At 37.9% G+C, this 20,546-nt stretch overlaps 1 protein-coding gene across 2 annotated transcripts in view; it reads left to right on the plus strand.

Annotated features, from left to right (window-relative positions):
* kitlg (KIT ligand) overlaps positions 1 to 16,425 on the plus strand; it is a 36,427-nt gene extending 20,002 nt beyond the window's left edge. The window contains exons 2-9 of one of the 2 annotated variants that reach the window (XM_021578809.2): positions 9,346 to 9,453; positions 11,069 to 11,125; positions 11,316 to 11,468; positions 12,277 to 12,472; positions 13,400 to 13,500; positions 14,183 to 14,295; positions 14,456 to 14,507; positions 14,654 to 16,425. In XM_021578809.2, coding sequence (XP_021434484.2) covers positions 9,346 to 9,453; positions 11,069 to 11,125; positions 11,316 to 11,468; positions 12,277 to 12,472; positions 13,400 to 13,500; positions 14,183 to 14,295; positions 14,456 to 14,486 — 759 coding nt within the window. In that variant the 3' untranslated portion in view covers positions 14,487 to 14,507; positions 14,654 to 16,425. 2 annotated transcript variants of the gene reach the window in all.
* Positions 16,426 to 20,546: the final 4,121 nt, after the last annotated feature.

Here is a 20,546-nt window from a genome sequence, read left to right on the forward strand (position 1 = left end):
CTGTGGAGAGCCATTTGGTTGACGGCGGTGTAGATTCCGCATCGGGCAGGGATGCAGCCCAACAGAATGCTCTCAATGGTGCATCTATAGACGTTTGAGGGTTTTAGGGGCTTTTTTGTTTAGGCATCTGAGGTTGTAGAGGCGCTGTTGCACCTTCACCATGGTGTCAGTGTGGTGGGACCATTTCAGGTACTCCGCGTTGAGGATAAGAGTGGCGGAGGTGTTGTTGGCTACCCTCACCACTTGAAGTCGGCCCATCAGGTAGTCTAAGACCCAGTTGCAGAGGGAGGGTTTCAGACCCAGGGCCCTGAGCTTAGAGGGGAAATGATAGCTTGATTTACAAACCTGTGTGCATATGTTTATTTTTCAAATCCATATTAGAAAAGTCAAACGGGAAAATGTTATTTTTCTCCTGGTTAGCCTGTTGCCTGCAAAGGTTGTTACATTGTAACTACAAGTAATACAAAATGGCACTTCACTTTACATTAATTTGCTTGCTCCTGGGTAAGTACATTGTCAATATATTTATATCACTTGTAACAATATTGTAATTACAGAGTGGGTTGGTAAAGTTTGTTACATTTTAAGTACAATGTAACTGAGATGGTTATACCTAGTGCTCTCCTGTCTCCTAATTTTGACCTAGTTAGGGTAGTGTCTGAAAAAGTTGTTACATTGTAACTACATAGTAATTATAAAGGTTATACACTACTTGATTTTAATTTACATTAAGTTTCTTGGTTAATAACAACTATATCATACGTAACTACCTTGTTTTTACATTACACTTGAATCGGTATAGCTTTTGAGTGATAACATAACTTTACCATCTCTAAACTACTGATTTATCATATTTCAGGAATGTCCTCCAGAATATGCAAATTACAGATAAGATCACTTCAACCCAGCAGTTACCGGAAACAAATTCCAATCATATTCAGATGGTGGATCTTAATTTGATAACCCTGTTGTTGCAGTAAATGCGAACTTGTAGCGTATTCAAGGTTTATAAAAATGCTCCTAAAGTCTATAATTAACAATTTAACATGTCAAACTTGATTTGCCCTAAAGGGGCCTTTTTTGCAAGACTTAAGTCATTAATATTGTTCACTGAACTATTATACTGTCTTGATCATTTTTCATTCCAATCTGATTTTTTTTGGGATACAAACAGAATCTCAATTCATGCTGAGTCTCTGAAGTAGACCTCATAACATCCCTCACAAGACCCTGACACCATTGTGTTCTCTCAGTTTATCCAAAGCCAGGTGTCAAAGTCACTGTATGATGCTATTATATCCATTTCCTAATCTTACCAGTGACAGTTTGCCACTGTGTATAGTCCCCAGGCATCTGTTCCACCAGGGCCTGTCATTTTCCTGCCTCACGTGACACTTTTTTAAGACCAAGTGCTACACCAAAAAGTAGTTTGAACTTTTGCTCAATTGTGGTATAGCTAATTGTAAAATAATGACCACAACACCTGGGTTTTATTTCCTTTGTTTGAAGCATAAAGTTCTCCGTCACTGCAACAGATTTTCCTCATATGGATTGTGGAGAGATTGTTTTTGAGATCATTGTAGATCCACAATAACATCTTCAGACAGAAGCATGTCTTTTCAACGAAATATGTATTCTCAAATATTTAATTTTCTCTGTTACCTTGTGTGCACTGAACTGACATGCCCGATTGTGGATTTTTTATTATTTTATTTATTTATTTAACCATGTAGGTAAGTTGAGAACAAATTCTCATTTACAATTGCTACCTGGCCAAGATAAAGCAAAGCAGTTCGACACATACAACAACACAGAGTTACACATGTAGTAAAACAAACATACAGTCAATAATACAGTAGAAAAATAAGTCTACATGCAATGTGAGCAAGTGAGCTGAGATAAGGGAGGTAAAGGCAAAAAAGGCCATGGTGGCAAAGTAAATACAATATAGCAAGTAAAACACTGGAATGGTTGATTTGCAGTGGAAGAATGTGCAAAGTAGAGATCGAAATAAAGGGGTGCAAAGGAGCTAAATAAATACAGTAGGGAAAGAGGTTGTTGTTTGGGCTAAATTATAGATGGGCTATGTACAGGTGCAGTAATCTGTGAGCTGCTCAAAGCTAGTGAGGGAGATAAGTGTTTCTAGTTTCAGAGATTTTTGTAGTTCGTTCCAGTCATTGGCAGCAGAGAACTGGAAGGACAGGCGGCCAAAGGAAGAATTGGTTTTGGTGGTGACCAGAGAGACATATGTGCTACAGGTGGGTGCTGCTATGGTGACCAGCGAGCTGAGATAAGGGGGGACTTTACCTAGCAGGTTAAACCTGGGACTTTACCTTTTGAAAATAGTTTTGTCCTTTGTTAAAAAAAGAGGCATAACAGTTTATTGCTACCACATTTATTTCTCTACTCCTTCATCTGCTTGTGTAACATGGAGTTTCAAGCATGGCTTAGGTGTAGCTACTAACAGAGCTCTTAAAGGGGCAATGTCCTTAAAAGGGCAATAACATACTTTGTAATAGAAACAACATGAACATTTTATTATTATTTATATATTCATCTGTATGATAAAATTATGAATAATAACAATCAGGATTTTGTGTCCAATGGGGTAAATGCAGATGTATAAACCCCATGCTTTTGCCTGTGTACATTTTATAGGCACTATGCTTCATCAGTTGGGGTACAGGTGATAATGCTTTTTGCTAATAGCACATCAGTGTAAATAAGTTGGTCTTAAATGCTAGGTCAGGCGTAGCTATGTCCGACTTCGGGATTAGAATTTACACCTGTTGCAACAATCAAAATGAGACTAATGGTTGCTAAGTCTGACATAAGCAATGCACATTCATACCATCCTTGTGGCATTTCTAAACTTTGCGATGCTGTCACTTCGCCCATCACTTTGCAAAGCCCACCACTATGCATGCACGTTTTCTTAACTACAACTGGATGGATTAATAAATAATTACTGGGAGTACGAATATCACTGAATGGCGAAAATATTGGAATAAAGTAGGTATCAAATTGTTGCTTACCGAAACTCCCAAAGTCATCCAACTGTCTTAAATCATTTAAAGCAATAGCCGTATGTGGTCAACTACACTATATACAAAAGTATGTGGACAACCCTTCAAATTAGTGGATTCGGCTATTTCAGCCACACCCGTTGCTGACAGGTGTATTAAATCGAGCACACAACCATGCATTCTCCATAGTCAAACAGTGGCAGTAGAGTGGCCTTACTGAAGAGCTCAGTGACATTCAACGCGGCACCGTCATAGGATGCTACCTTTCCAATAATTCAGTTCATACATTTTCTTCCCTACTAGAGCTCCCCCGGTCAACTGTAAGTGCTGTTATTGTGAAGTGGAAACGTCTATGAGCAACAACAGCTCAGCTGCGAAGTGGTAGGCCACACAAGCTCATAGAGCGGGACTACTGAGTGCACGTAGCGCATTAAAATCTGCTGTTTTTGGTTGCAACACTCACTACCAAGTTCCAAACTTTTTCTGGAAGCAACGTCAGCACAAGAACTCTTCGTCAGAAGCTTCATGAAATGGGTTTCCATAGCCAGGCAGCCGCACATATGCTTAAGATAAGCTTGCGCAATGCCAAGAGTGGGCTGGAGTGGTCTACACTGGACTCTGGAGCAGTGGAAACACATTCTCTGGAATAATGAATCACGCTTCACCATCTGGCGGTCCAACAAACAAATCTGGGTTTGGCAGATGCCAGGAGAACGCTACCTGCTCCAATGCATAGTGCCAACTGTAAAGTTTGTGGAGGAGGAATAATGGTCTGGGAAAGTTTTTCATGGTTCGGGCTAGGCCCCTTAGTTCCAGTGGAGGGAGACCTTAATGCTACAGCATACTATGACATTCTAGATGGTTCTGTGCATCCAACTTTATGGCAGCAATTTGGGGAAGGCTCTTTTCTGGTTCAGTATAACAATGCCCCCGTGCACAAAGCGAGGTCCATACAGAAATGGTTTGTTGAGATCAGTGTGGAAGAACTTGACTCGTCTGCACAGAACCCCATCGAACACCTTTGGGATGAATTGGAATGCCGACTGCGAGCCAGGCCTAATCGCCCAACATCAGTGCCCGACTTCACCAATGCTCTTGTGGCTGAATGGAAGCAAGTCCCCACAGCAATGTTCCAACATCTATTGGAAAGCCTTCCCAGACGTGTGGAGGCTGTTGTAGCATAAAAGGGGGGACCAACTCCATATCAATGCCATGATTTTGGAATGAGATGTTTGACGAGCAGGTTTCCACATACTTTTGGTCATGATCATTTCACCACCGTTTTTTGATTGAGACAAGTGTGGGGACTCATCTTGATATGTCAACATTTTTTCACTGAATCTCTGCTTGGATATTTGGTTACAATTAGCTATATTGAGGTGAGTGCTCATGATCATAATCTTTAGTCTACCTTGTTTAGCACTGGTCAGAAGACTTTGCTACAAGTTGATAATTTTGCTCTTCACACGCGTAGTAGCCTTTATCCCAACCAAAAGCCCTTGACTTGTCGGATAATCAATCAATTTGATTTGGTTTTACTGAATCTCCGTCTGTAGCATATATGCGATAATATTTTATCTCTGGCTGGTCTAATAAATAGTGGTGGTAGCTAATCTATCACTGATCAGAAAAGGGCAGAATGCTATAATGTAGAATAAATCAGGTGTATTTTTTTGCTATCGACTCATAGGCAACTCAAAAACTATGTGGAGGTTGTGAAATATGAACACGAGACTCACATCCTTTTGAAAATATAGATTGCTATTATTTTCTGTGCGTATCATGTCGACGATAGTCCCAATTTGAAAACCTACGCCTGCTCTCTACTAGGCGTATAATCTACGCCCAGTCATACCTCTAGACGGGCATACACCAAGGTGTTTTATCTGGGCTATGAGGGGGTAAGGTGTGGGTCAGGTCGGTCTGTTGCATAAGGGAATTTCCATCGAAAAGGACCCATGAGCACCAACATCTGAAGTTCATAGGAGCATGTCAAATGGAAGCTAAGAGTCTATAGTTTTGGGAAATGGCATAGATACATGTTTCACACATTTTCCATGTAAAAAAAAGTGCCATAAGTTAAGACTTTGATTTATGGATAAACAGATGGAAAGGGGGTCTGAATATTATAATAATAATAATAATAATAATAATAATAATAATAAATGCCATTTAGTAGGCGCCTTAATCCAAAGCAATTACAGTCATGTGTGCATACATTTTAGAAAACATCTACCAGAAAGTCTTAAGGTATCAGAAATACATCAAATTATGTTGACGTAAAGACCCCTACCAACTAATGTAAACTTTTATATTTCATTTTGGAAAAATTGTCTACCTACTGTAAATTTAAGAAATACTGTCTTGTAATTCCGTGACCAAAAACCCACATCTTTAAGATATTTTCTCATTTCTCTCCCTCAGGAGGGAGGATAATGAAAGTTCACTGAAGTAACACGTAAAGGCAGACCTACCAGTTAGTTTGTGTTTTTACTGATAACAATTTTGTTTATGAATTATTCAGTGATTAAATCTCAGAATTATGTTACCAATTTGGTAACGGAATTACCCAAAAATCGGTATCAAAAATGAGGAAAATGACATTATTATCCATAATTATACATTACTGTGTAGAACAGATCAGGGACCCAGGGTGTAAATCCACTTCACTTACTGTAGTTCATTAACCAAAAGAGATTTTGGGAGCACTTCATTTGAATGGGTCCTTATTACAGTGTAATTACACATGTAATTTCACTAACATGTAGTTAATTATAACTTATCGTTACACTGTAATATCAACATGTAACTGGTGGTAATTGCAGTCTGTTATTACAGAGGTGTAACTAATGCTTGTCACCATGCTTGTTACAAATGGGCAAGTTTCCACTAAATTCACCAATTTAGTCTTTAGTTTCTTCTCAGCTGCATCTGATTCAGTAATGCCTGTCACAAGGTTGTAATCTCTTGTGGACAGATGTGCTGGGTGTCAGAGATTGCAAAGGTTATAGGCTCAATAAACTCTAATTACCTACCCGTGAATGCGCACTATTCAAAATCTCCACTCGTTGTTATTAGCACTTGCCCCAAAAGAGTGTAACATCTGGGTTAACTTGGTTGAGTTTACAGATAGAGGTCAACCTCACTGACTGGGGTCTACCATATGGTTGTCAGCCCAGTTTAGAATAAAATGATAACTTGTAATTAATGTGTACGTTACCCGTTATGACAACCTGAACCTCCTTGCCATCCAAGTGAGAGGATAAACCCACAAGTATACCACAGAGTACAGTAATATCTGCATAAGTACAATGCAGTTACACATGATTTAGCTACTTAAAATGAAGTGCATCTTGAATGGTACTTACTTGTAATTCATGTCTACTTATATAGCCTGAAAACCTGGCCCTTATTTTAAGGCTTCCGGAAGCGCCATCCAAGTGGGAGGATAAACACTCTAGTACACCAGAGTACATGTAATATCTGTATAAGTACAATGCAATTAATAGGTGTTAGACAGGATTTAGCTTGTTAAAATTGAGGATATCTTGAGGGGTACTTACTTAGAATTATTATGTACCTACAAAGTACGTTACCTTTTCTGACAATCTAATCGTCAGCTTCTGAATGCACCGTCCAAGTAAGAAAATAAACACAGTAATAAACCACGGAGAACATATCTGTAATATCGGAATAAGTACAAGATTGTTGCTGGTTAAACAGGATTTAGCTATTTTAAAGTATGTGTAACTTTATAGTGAGCTATGATCAATATCTATATAATTACTTATTTATAACAAACAAAAGATGAGCTTCTACTTTAGTCAACCTTATTGCAACATGTTAAAATACCTTACATATCTTACGAGATAATACAGATTTGTATTGTTAGATTAACATTTGTATTAATTAGATTAAACAAAGATATAGGCCTATAACACAAAAACAACTATTCTAGTGGTGACTCAAATCTTTAGCCTAAATTATGGTGAGTAGCCTAGATAGCTAGCTAATTTAGAAATATGGGATTGTCTTTTTCTTCCCTTTTTAACATTACAAGTAACAATGGACAACTCTGTCTCTGACCTCATCTGTTCCTTTCTTGTAAGCATTTTCCCACCCTGGAGTCTGAGACCTTGTGGGAATCTGTGGTAGAGAAGATGAATGTATGACAATTTAGCATAGACACTATTCATTACCCCTAGTTATCATCCTCATGATTTCTGTAGTTTATGCACATAGCTAGCTAGTTTTCACGTTATCCAGCCAGCAACAATAGTGTTTGTGTTGACACAAGTAACTAGCTAACAGTGCATTGGGATGGTATCGGAAACATTTTTACATTTAACAAGCATGGTAACAAGCATTTGTTATTACACCCCTGTAATTACAGACTGCAATTATCACCAGTTACATGTTATTACAGTGTACCTGAGGTATTAAACTTAATTACAATACTTGTTACAGTGTATTTACACATGTAATTGCACTGTAATAAGGACCCGTTAAAATAAAGTGTTAGCGAGATTATTTCAAACGCAAGGTGTCATGTCACAGCTGACACCCCATTCTTTCTTCAGACATCGTTGAATCTTAATTCGGCGCAGATATTTAACAGTTAATCGCCTGAGGGAAATTTGACCATAATTCCATTACCAAAGTTTGCAACTGCAACTTTATATCACTAAATTAGTTTTTGTACATTTTTCAGTGGCGATTGTTAAAAGTGTTTTATGGTTTGTTAAACTTTAAAATCAATTAGGTTTTTTTGGCATACATTTAAAAGTGAAAATACTGGGTCAAAGCGTAATTCCGTTACTGTGGAATTGCCCATAACATGCTCAGACTATCATGGGGGAAAGGGTGACAGGGGCGAGGGAATGCCCCAGGGGCGAGGAAATGCCCCAGGGGTGAGGTGTAGACAGACTGTCACACAGGCCTCCCTGGAACACTACAGGCATTAGTCATTAGACAGTGAAAGGCCTGGTCTGGATACCAAGGCTGCAATTCAGAAGATTGAAGTGGGCCAATTAGATAATAACAAAAGAGAAGCATCCAAGTTAGCTGATGACAACCATATAATGTCAAGCTGTGTCTCGAAAGGACTAGAGCACTAATGGTCTGTCACCGTCTATTTTACGGAGCCTAGTGTTTGAAGACAGACTTCTAAGGGTGAAAATAAAGTTGTGTGGATACGTGCTCTTCTCTTCTCATGCCTAGGATGGTTTTTAAGTGTCAGGTTGCTACCTTTGATCAACTAAGATCAGCCTAAGGGTTAACTTTTGTGGATTATGTCTAATTAAATCATTTATTTCAAAATGCTATATCCACATTTTTATGTTTTTTTCTATAGAAATGATTGTTTATCATATTTTATTCATAGATTTTAGATGTGTATAAGAATGTGTTTTTTTTTTGCAAAACGCTATATATTCATTGTTTAGCTGGAATTAAGTGTTGGTATCCTGTATATTTTACTGTGATATGTCTTACCCAATTATCTAAAGATGAATGCACTTACAGTAAGTTGCTTTGGATAAGATCATCTACTAAATTACTCAAATGTAAAATGTTGTACATACAAATCTCATATTACTGTATTGAATTATAAAAAGTATAATATTTGTCACAAATGTATCATTTGTACTGTTCTCTATAAAACAATTATCAGTGAGTCAGGTGGAAAAGTAGCATTTTGCCCCCCAAAAATACATGATTGTCTCTGTCACGACTTTTACCGAAGTCGGTTCCTCTCCATGTTTGGAGGTCGACGTCACCGGTCTTCTAGCCATCGCCGATTCATTTTCCATTTGTTTTGTCTTGTTTTCCCACACACCTGGTTTTCATTCCCTCATTACGTGTTGTGTATTTAACCCTCTGTTCCCCCCATGTCTTTGTGTGGTATTGTTTGTTTGGTGCGCGTCTGGTTTTGTACCCAAGTTGTTATTTTCTTGATGCCATTGGTTTTGGAATTAAACTGCTCCCGCTATTACCTAGTTCTGCTCTCCTGCGTTTGACTTCCCTGCCACCAGTTACGCACCCCTTACATTCTCTGAAACGAAGCCATCAAGTGACAGATTTTAAACAAATACTGTCATTTAACAACCCCATGCCATAATTAGATAGTGAAAAAACACACCAATCTATTTAAGAATGTCTTTAAAACAATAAAAGCTAATATACCAACATTTCTGAAAATGGATACATAGCATTTTGAAATGAAACTCTTCAATTGTAGGCAACAGCTAGTTACGCTAACAGAATATTTATCTGTAGACATTTCTCATGATGTTGTGTGTTTGTCTTTCTTGGTTTTCAGATTTGGATACGCATCTGTGTCCATTTATTGGTGTGCACCACATTTGGAGTTCACTCAAGTGAATTTGGAGATGCTGTAACAGATGACATCACAAGCATTTCACTATTGGTAAGGTCCTCGGAAGTACTTACTACCTCAAGCCACCAAAACTGCAAATTAAAGCTCTTTGGCTAATGCTCTTATTGCATTTAGCTGTCTCGATCCAGTTACTGCCAGTATGTAGTTTTATTCTCAACCAGGGATACTTTCGAAATCAACCATTAGGCTTATGCATAACATTGTTGCAATGCCAGTTGCACACAATTCATTTGAACTTTATACTTTGATACATTGATCCATTTAGATTCAGTCATTGTTTCCTAATACCACTTATTATTCTAATGGGTATTGTAATGCAGTTGGACTTCCTGCGTTAGCATTAGTGTTGTCACGATACCGGAATTTTTACTTCGATACCGATACCAGGTTTAATATCGCAATACTCGATACCATCATGATACCACGGCAAAACAGGCGTATTAGCCAAAGTCACAGAATGGTTCTTGATCCAGACAGATACATTCTGCTACTGCTCCCTTCAATAGTTGGGAATCTTTTGAGTTCAATATCATTACATTTTAAATTTGATGTCAACATGTTTCAGGACCAGCTATGTTTGCATTAATGAATAAATAATACAATTAATTTGGCTTTGTTTTTACCAATCTAACTAAATAACATAATGGGAATAATTTATTTGAATAGTAAATCTTTATTGATAAACTGGGAAATCAAGATGTAGTCTAGGCGGTCTATCCACAATACATATATATATATATATATATATATATATATATATATATATATATATATCTAATACACTATATATATATATATATATATATATTCAATAGGATATATGCATATTGTACATTCATTGAGTTTTGAGCTTGTTTTCGTTGCTTTCATATGGCTACAGATAACAGACAATCTTTTTCCCTTCCATTTGGGACTTATTTTATTGTACCGATCAACAAAATGTTCATAGCAGTAGCAATCTCTTATTTTATAAAAGTGCCCGCTGTCTCTTTAAATCCAGTAATGACGTCATTCATGATGAGTCACACGCCCACACAGTCAGTTTAGTTCTGGGGGAAGAGACGTGACAGACGAAGGGGGAAAGTGTCTTTGGGATGGAGATGATTAAGTGAATTACTAAAGTTTTTGGTGACAATTAGCTTTGAAATCATCATATTTTGCATCACAAACAAAGTACTAGGATATTGAATTGATTTCAGCGTCATCTGTAAGCTAGCAAGGAAAGTTAGCCTACAAAGCTGGAAGCTACCGGTATCATCTTGTATGGTAAGGTTTTCTAGCCTGTATGAACATTGTTTTACAATAAGTAATTAACAGTATCAACATTTCAACATGCCTTGTTGCATTATTAAAGTGTGTTAACTTTTGTGCAGCATGAGTGGGGAGCCAACATGTTGCATGAATGGTGCGCTTGTGCTAAGGGGACATCGGCTGCACTGACAGGCAGACTTGATCCTCTCAATCAGTATACGACATGAGACACATTTGAGAAAAGTGACGACAGTAACAGTTTTTCATGCTCTAGTATCAAAAAAGTACAGATGTTTTGATATACTGTGCAACACTAATTTGCATTAATGTAAATCAGTAGTTTGGTAACAAACATTTCTGGTAAAAAGTTTTGATATTGTCTGTTTTTGAACAGAAACAAAATATACCTAAAGATTACAAGATTCCTGTGACATATATTCCAAAAGAAGTGGTAAGATGTTGTTTTCTTCTCAATAGCATGATTACACTATTATTATAACTTCAAATGTTTGTATTTCCTAGAAAATATAATTGATTGTCTGTGATGCCTGACTTTTTTAGAGGGTGGACTATCATTTTTAAATGTCAAAACTGTCCAGTAGCCATGATTCTTATGTCCTGATTATTGCTTTCTTTTTCAGGGTGGAATGTGTTGGGTCACACTAAATGTTTTCCACTTGGAACTCAGTTTACGAGGATTAGCAGACAAGTTTGGAAACATTTCATCCAACAAATATAATATCAGCATATTGATCGAAATGCTGAAAGAGACGCGATATCACATGAAGAACTTGGTACGTTTGGTGCTTTGGTTCTAATACTAATAATGTAACTGCGATAGCTACTATGACAGGTTTATTTTGATGAGGACACATGTTTAAGGCTATTCAAAAATGCACCTTTGAAGTGCATTACTGTACATATAATATTTATGATACCAATATGTCATTACCAATTACAATTATTGCAATAAGCATACCACCCATAGTGCAATGGGTTAGTTGAATGTGTCAACTGCTTCAAAACATTGAAGACTGAATTGGCTAAGGACTTGTTGGATAGAGGCTTTGACTGGGATGACTACCTAGCTGCTTCTAGTGGAGCTGGCCAATAACACATACATTCATGCAATTCTTTCTGGCCCAGAGAAATACAAGAGACTAGAATAAATTAATAAACAAGTTTACAAAAGTTCTTAGCACAAATATCCCAGTGACCACATCAGCTCACATCTGAGTTGTCAGCAATAATGTCTTGTGAGGACTGGGTCATCTGTCAGGTAGATCAGGTATTCACAAAGGGACCTGGGGATCTCTTGTAGTCTCATGAGAGTGAAGAAATATGTTCGTAATGCAGATGTAATAAATTGTTAAAGCATATTACTCATATTAACTTCGCTCATAATCCAATAGGTATAGTTAAGTCCCCCTTGTCCTATATGTCTTAATTTTGGGCTCAAACATCTCTGCCCAGCTGTGTTCTTTGAAATATTTGCTGCATTGCTAAATGAGAGCACCATTGGGAGGGGGAAAGTTAAAGCTAACATGCTTATGTTTTTAATTTCACATCATTGAGATTCTTTTTTCCTTTTTTTATCCATAGGAGGTGATCACGTCTGATTTTGAGTGCCACTATAGAGACGAGAAATGGCAGACAGGACACTATTTTCAGTTTGTTGAAGATTTTCTAAACACGGCCCGTTCGAATAGAGATTCGCCAGAAGAATGCGATCCACCTCCCTGTCCAACAACAACAAAGGCATCAGCAACTACAATAACAACACAATACCCCACATCAGGTAAATGTTGAAGTGTTTTTTTAAGTGTAAATGTTCTTACATCATTGTTGCATTCGCTCATATTCAGATAGTGGTCAATGCTGATATGGTCATAGGAGTCAGCTCTGTTTTGATCTTGTTAAGTCGTCTAAAATATAATGTGGTGGTTATCATATGCCAGAATTAAAAACAACTATTTGTCTTCTTTGGTGGATGGGCACCAGTACCTCTCCATTAACCCTCCTGCTGTGTTCCTGTCGATTTTGACCGATTTACAAGTTCTCTCTGAAAAATAGTATATAATTTGTTTTGTGGCCTTGCTCACAATTCATTCTGTGGCAGCACAATGACCAAATGATATACTGTATGTGAGGCTCTTGATAATATCTTTGATCATGACACTGGTGAGGAGGAGAGAGTCCTTGTTAAACTTTGACACAAAGTCTGTGATAAATAGCACAATATGTTTCATCTAAGTATTTGTTATTGTCAAACTAATCGATACATTATGCTTTTTTAAACTCATAAACGAGTTGTATGAGCTCAGATCATTGAGTCCTACAGGTCATAAATTGCAAATAGAAGTTCAAAACTTGTAGTGTTCATAAGAATTTAAGTTGATAAAAAGATCTAACACAACATTAGGTGATAATATATGTATTATCTCACAGACATAATTCAAACGGTTTTAGAAACTTCAGTGTTTTCTATCCAAATCTACTAATAATATGCATATATTAGCAACTGGGCCTGAGTAACAGGCAGTTTACTCTGAGCACCTTATTCATCCAAGCTACTCAATACTGCCCCCCGGTCCCAAAGAAGTGAAATAAATAAAAAATATATATTACAATTATTTGCCAGCTTTCAAATACAAATGGTTTGAATGGTCCGATTTCGTATGATTCCTCTGCTTGCACCTTTTCAATAACATTTCTGTCCCTACAGGGAAAGAGCCTCTGAGGTTCCTGCCAGAAGTAGTGGAGAGAAGCCTCCTGTCACTACTTGTAATTCCTATTGCGGCCATCGTGTTTCTGTTTGTGTGGAAGGTGAGCTGTTCTTTGACACTAAGGACCTGCAACTTAAAACCTGACTGTTGGCAATTGTCAATCTCTTTGATTGCAAGTACATTTTTTGGTCTTTGATGGTTGTTTGTCTGTGACTGTGGGTGTTTCTTTCCCAGTAACTAACTGCTACTTTGACTTCTCTTTTGTATTTTTGTTAGGGAATTTTACTTTGTTTGTGTTTGTGGGTTAACATGGGTTTCATTGGTGTTTTAAGGTCCAACGCAACCTTTTTTAAATATGAAATAATTTCTGGTTAACAATTAAATACGTTTCTGTGATTGTTTTAAATGAAAATAGTAACAAATAAACAAAAATAGCTTTTTAGCAAAGAGTCATTTCTCAAGCAAGAATTTAGCTAGGACTGTCTGGGAGTTGTCTGGGTGGGGAGGGGAAAACTATATGTTGTTGGCAGAGAGGTTTTGGAACTCTTTCTTATCAGTTTATTAACTAATTTAAAGCATGGCGATGTCACCAGGCAGGCCAAAACTACATCCCACCATAACAAGTAGACATTTCAGGTGGTCTTTTCAAACAACTGTCATAATTTTCACAATTGCACGGTATTATTCCATTCTCAGTGTGGAAATACATATCCAGTACAACACAGGAAATTACGTTTTTGAATGCACTGGGCATTTAACAAAGTATTACTCTTATCTAACAGGTGAAATCCAGGAGCAACCAACATCAATCAGATGAACTGAAATCAGTGGAAGGAGGCCTCTTCACAGGAACAGAAGAGAGTTTGGCACCTCCACTAGATGACATTTCTGAAAAGTAAAGACATTCACTCATCTGTTTAATTGAATCTATCAATTCACTGATCTTAATATCTGACAGGTTTGCGTGTGCCAAAATAATTTTGTTGTTTTGTGGTGAGGTGAATTTGTATCTAGATATGTCAATATATTTATGCTACATGTTTTGTCCATTACAGGAACCGATTGAACATCATTGAGGCAGTGTAATTGTTCAATCCTTGGAAATTGGTGAGATTTTTCATATCAATGTGACCTCAGAGATGGAAAACCATATTTGGCAACAGAGTATGGAACTAGGATAATTATTCTTAACACGCTATATGTAAAGATTAACACTAATTTACTATACATCCACTTCTTTCTCTCTCTCTTAGGTGTACAGAGGAGTCATCTAAGAAAGAGCGAGCAAACATAAAACTACATTTCTTACGGTGAAAGACTTGCTTCTTTCATGTCCAGAAACTGACAGTCTTCTCGTACCAGAACCAGATAATGGCACACAAAAATGTGCTGTCTTATCACTCCTGCAATAAGCTGGGAGTTGTTCTTGCGAGAGTATATTAACCTGTCATCTACTATCAAATTTCATCAAATGAAGCTGAAAAGGAGAGTGTGATTCTCATGGAAACATCTGGAGATTCCAATAACTGTTCAAAACACAGTGAACTTCACGGGACAATGTTGATTTCACAAGCACTCCCCCGTTTGCACTTTTTGTAGGTTTGGCTGGAGCATGGACACTGGTTCTACTCAAGAACGCAGCATAGAACAAACACCTATAAATGGCTTTCTTTCATTAGGACTGAAGCATAAATGACTACCTCTAGTCGCCCTGCCCTCACTTTCCTCAACTTCTTCTCAGCAGCATTCCACTCCACTTCCTTCTCCATCTTGGTTTCCATTGGACGTTCCCTGAGAATCTATTTTGAAATGAGTTATCTAGAAATATTCTCAGATTTAACCATCTGTTTTATTTGATGTTTTTGGCTATGTACGTACGGAAGGGATGAGGTTGTGCGATGTATTTATTTATTTGCTTACTCGGAATGCTGACAGCATAATATTGCTGCAGTTGGAGAAAGAAACTGTCAGTGATTCAGCTCATCTATAGAAATACTAAATGAGCAGGAAAAGGTCTACGAGGGTGGTTTATAAAGACTACATAACTCATTATTCTGCAATGCATAAAGCCTCCTTAAACAGCACACTGGAATCTATAAACACATGCGTTATCTATATTAAGACAGCCATAGAATGATGTATGTATGATGGTGTTGTTAATTGCTTATGAATGGATTGTATGAAAGGCTTTTGTTGGAGTTGTAAATGTAAAAAATAATGTGCTACTTTGACTAACTTTCATTTATCCCATTATATACAGTAAAAAATGATTGTCCCTATAGCAATCAATGGTAGATCAAGGGTAAATCTTACATATCCATATTGATTTAGATCAGACATTGAGGATCTGATAACGCAAGGTTTTTCTATGCCCTCAATGCACAAGAAAGAGGTGGTCTAGCCTCAAGTAAACCAGTTTTGCATCAGATTCTGCAATTACATTATAACTCCGCTCTGGTATGTTGCAGCCTCACCACCCATAAGGTATATTATGTATGTTGCATGTACACAGCTGTACAGTTTAACAATGTGTTAAAGTGGTTCAAAGCTATGAATTGAAATTGAGCCAAGAAACATTTTTACTTGAACAATATACTTGTCACTCCAGTAACCAAGTACCCTAATGAATTGTGTTCCAAATAACCTTCAGTAACCTATACAGAAAGTGAGCAAAAAAAAAAATATTTCTGAGGTAACAATATTACAAAATGTTCTTAACACGCACGTCAAAAGCCAGAATATATCAAAGTTGGTAGAGGACCAGACTCTAAAATTCACCATTGTTTAGAAAAGTGATATGATCTGTGAGGACAGTGTCTAGCAGTTTATCCACTGTCTATCAAATCGTGTGGTACTCTTGTTGTATTCAGCAACTCAGGCTACGATATTGCAGAATAATTATGAAGATTAGTCTGATAAAAGTCGGGTCCGCAGTCATGGCCATCATTCTATTATACCCAAAATGTTTTGTATGACATTTCACCAACTCATCAGGAGACTACTAAGAATTGAGGCAAACCGTTTTTAAAAAAAGCAATATGGAGGGCCTGAGACCAAGAACCCGTCTCATTGATAGGTCCGTCTCATTGATAGGTGTTGGTTGTCTCTGTGACCATGTTGGTTGTCTCTATGGTATAGAAAGTGCTAGAAAGTGTTGTGGACCATACCTAGAGAGTGTTGAATCATTGCCCAACTGGTTGTAATGATCTCACACCAATGGAAACAACTTGTGTTGTCATTGTGGCCCTTATATGTTAACCCATTACCCTAATTTCAATACACAGTTTTGATACTATCCAAACAAATGGACCCTAAGCCTAAGTGTAAACCATATTAAATATCAGGACACAGTCAGAGCAATAACCCTCCTTCATTTGAACACTTATACTCCACAACACCAAGCTCTTATAACGCAATTCTACACTAAATAACATGTGACAGAAAAATGCATTAAACTCCAGTTTAATTTAGAAAATCCTGCCTGCATGTAATGTTTTAGCTGTTGTACTCTTTTTATAGGAAACGGTTCAAATGGTAAAACCTGTTTATTTCACCAAGTGTATTTGGGACATTTTCATCTTGCACTTTTCTGTTAGAAGAGTGTTTTTATCATGCAAAATGGAGTGTAGGTAAAAATAAAATAAAAAACACATTGGTGTTCATAAAGTGACAGATTCAGCATGAGCAGCTGAAAATGCTTGGTGTGAGTAAGTGTTTTCTTTTTCATATCCCCCTTGATACAATAAAAAAACGTAAAAAATTGCCACAACAAAACATTCATGTAAGCTTTTAAAGAGTTAACTTCAGAAGGTTTGCAGATGTTTTACATATTGTATGAATATTGCAATGAGTTGAAACGTGGTTTAAGCTGTGAACAGAAATGTGGTGGAATCACCTATGTTCTTGTCCGTCTTAGAGCCTATGAACACAGAGCTATAGGTCTGCGTCCCAAATAGCACCCTATTCCCTATGTACAGTGCATTCGGAAAGTATTCAGACCCCTTGACTTTTCCACATTTTGTTACATTACAGCCTTATTTTAAAATTGATTAAATAGATTTTTCCCCTTATTAATCGACACACAATACCCCATAATGACAAAGCAAAAACAGATTTTTATACAAAATGCATACAAAAAAAACCAGACATAACATTTATATAAGTATTGACCCTTAACTCAGTACTTTGTTGAAGCACCTTTGGCAGCGATTACAGCCTTGAGTCTTCTTGGGTATGACTCTTCAAGCTTGGCACACCTGGATTTGGCGAGTTTCTCATATTCTTCTCTGCAGATCCTATCAAGCTCTGTCAGGTTGGATGGGGAGCGTCGCTGCACAGCTTTTTTCAGGTCTCTCCAGAGATGTTAGATTGGGTTCAAGTCCGGGTTCCGGCTGGGCCACTCAAGATCATTCAGAGACTTGTCCCAAAGCCACTCCTGTGTTGTCTTGGCTGTGTGCTTAGGGTCGTTGTCCTGTTGGAAGGTGAACTTTCGCCCCTGTCTGAAGTCCTGCGCAATCTGGATTAGGTTTTCATCAAAGATCTCTTGGTACTTGGTACTCGATCCTGACTAGGCTCCCAGTCCCTGCCGCTGAAAAACATCCCCACAGCATGCTGCTGCCACCAATCTTGCTTTCATCAGACCAGATAATCTTGTTTCTCATGGTCAGAGTCCTTTAGGTGCCTTTCAGGCAGCTCCAAGCGGCCTGTCGTGTGCCTTTTACTGGGAAGTGGCTTCCATCTGGCCACTCGACCATAAAGGCCTGAATGGTGGAGTGCTGCAGAGATGGTTGTCCTTCTGGAAGGTTCACCCATCTCCACAGATGAACTCTGGAGCTCTGTCAGAGTGACCATCGGGTTCTTGGTCACCTCCCTGACCAAGGGCCTTCTCCCCCGATTGCTCAGTTTGACTCTAGGAAGAGTCTTGGTGGCTCCAAGCTTCTTCCATTTAAGAATGATGGAGGCCACTGTGTTCTTGGGGACCTTCAATGCTGCAGAAATGTTTTGGTACCCTTCCCCAGATTTGTGCCTCGACACAATCCTATCTCGGCGCTCTATGGACAATTCCTTCGACCCGATTGCTTTGTTTTTGCTCTGACATGCACTGTCAACTGTGAGGCCTTTCTAAATCATGTCCAATCAATTGAATTTACCACAGGTGGACTCCAATCAAGTTGTAGAAACGATGGTCAATGGAAACAGGATGCACCTGAGCTCAATTTCAAGTCTCATAGCAAATATTTAAAAAATGTTCATACATTTGCTAACATTTCTAAAATGCTGTTTTCACTTTGTCATTATGGGGTATTGTGTGTAGATTGTTGGTGGGAGAAAAACATCTGCTAATTTAGAGTAAGACTGTAATGTAACAAAATGTCAAAGTCAAGGGGTCTGAATACACTGTAGTTCACTATATAGGGAATAGGGTGCTATTTTGGATGTCTTTCCACGGAGCCTCAACAGCCCTGCAGTCCATAGTGAAGAGAGCAAGAGTGAGCAGCATATCACCATGCATCCCACTGCTGGCTTGCCTAAACTAAGCAGAGTTGGTCTTGGATGTGAGACCAGATGCTGCTGGAAGTGGTGGTGGAGAGGCTAGTAGGTGGTCAAATCAAATCAAAGTTTATTTGTCACGTGCGCCGAATACAACAGGTGTAGACCTTACAGTGAAATTCTTACTTACAGGCTCTAACCAATAGTGCAAAAAAGGTGTTAGGTGAACAGTAGGTAAGTAAAGGTACTCTTTCCTCTGGTCTAAAAAATATCTCAATGCCCCAGGGGGGCAGTGATTGGCGACATTTCCCTGTGTAGGTTGCCGTCTTTCGGATGGGATGTTAAATGAGTGTCCTGACTCTCTGTGATTACTAAAGATCCCATGGGACTTATCGTAAGAGTAGAGGTGTTAATCCTGGTGTCCTGGCTAAAGTCCCAATCTGGTCCTCATACCATCATCCCCAGCTTCCAATTGGCTCATTCCTCTCCCTTGTAACCATTCCCCAGGTCGTTGCTCTAAATGAGAATGTGTTCTCAGTCAACTTACCTGGTAAAATAACGGTAAAATTAAAGAGCCTTAAATATGTTATGGTATCAGTTCTGATATGTTCTTTAGCTTATTTTGGTTGAAAATATAGCTGTGCCCTGAACAGTGGTGTTTAGCTTAGTCTCCCACCATCAAAATATAATTCCATATTTCTAATGTTAAAATTTTAATTGAGGAATTCTGTGTCTATGTGTTCCAGGAAGTAAGTCTGGGTGCCAAAAGAAAACGTAATTGTGACCCAGGCGAAAGCTGGGCAACACTCTACTGTTTACTGTATTATTGTATAAATGAAAACAGACATATGATATGATATGAATAAAGTACACTTATCCAAATATGCAGTGTTGCTGAGTTGTATTTGCTGATCATTATATAAAAGTTGATATAAAGAAATGCAGTATACCTTGTAGAGCAAAGGAAATATATATATATATATATATATATATAGTACCAGTCAAAGGTTTGGACACACCTACTCATTCAAGGGTTTTTCTTTATTTTTTACTATTTTCTACATTGTAGAATAATAGTGAAGACATCAAAACTATGAAGTAACACATCTCCCCTGACTTCACTCCTTCTAAAGATGTATTCAAATAAACAACTACTCATTTTATGGGTGGCGCCATCATCTAAATAGCAGCATCTGATCATATCATTGTTATCATCATGAGTAAATAAAGAGCCAACAAACATGTTGAATATGTCAGTGTGAATACAGCATTGTGTTGCTGTGAATATACATATATACATATACATATACACATTTCTGACAATGACTATCGAAGAAAGGACTGACCTAAACTGCAGCGACTTATCGGCCTCAACTAAGGTAAACCCAAGGGTATGGTCATGGGTCAGGTGGCTGACTAATGGCTAATTTCTTCATCCTCTGAGATCCATATGTCCTGCATGCTTTTTGTCGCACCACAATATTTGATATGGCTGTGAATTCACAATATGTCATAGAGTGCCCTCTGTAATTATTGGGACAGTGAAGCATTTTCCTTCTTTTGGCTCTATACTCAAAGTCATTTGAGTATATTTTCATCAATATCGTTGACAAAAAATGAAAATTAAATCCATTTGAATCTCACTTTAACACAAAA

The sequence above is a fragment of the Oncorhynchus mykiss genome, chromosome 1 (genome assembly GCF_013265735.2).
Source record: "Oncorhynchus mykiss isolate Arlee chromosome 1, USDA_OmykA_1.1, whole genome shotgun sequence".
Taxonomy (NCBI): domain Eukaryota; kingdom Metazoa; phylum Chordata; class Actinopteri; order Salmoniformes; family Salmonidae; genus Oncorhynchus; species Oncorhynchus mykiss.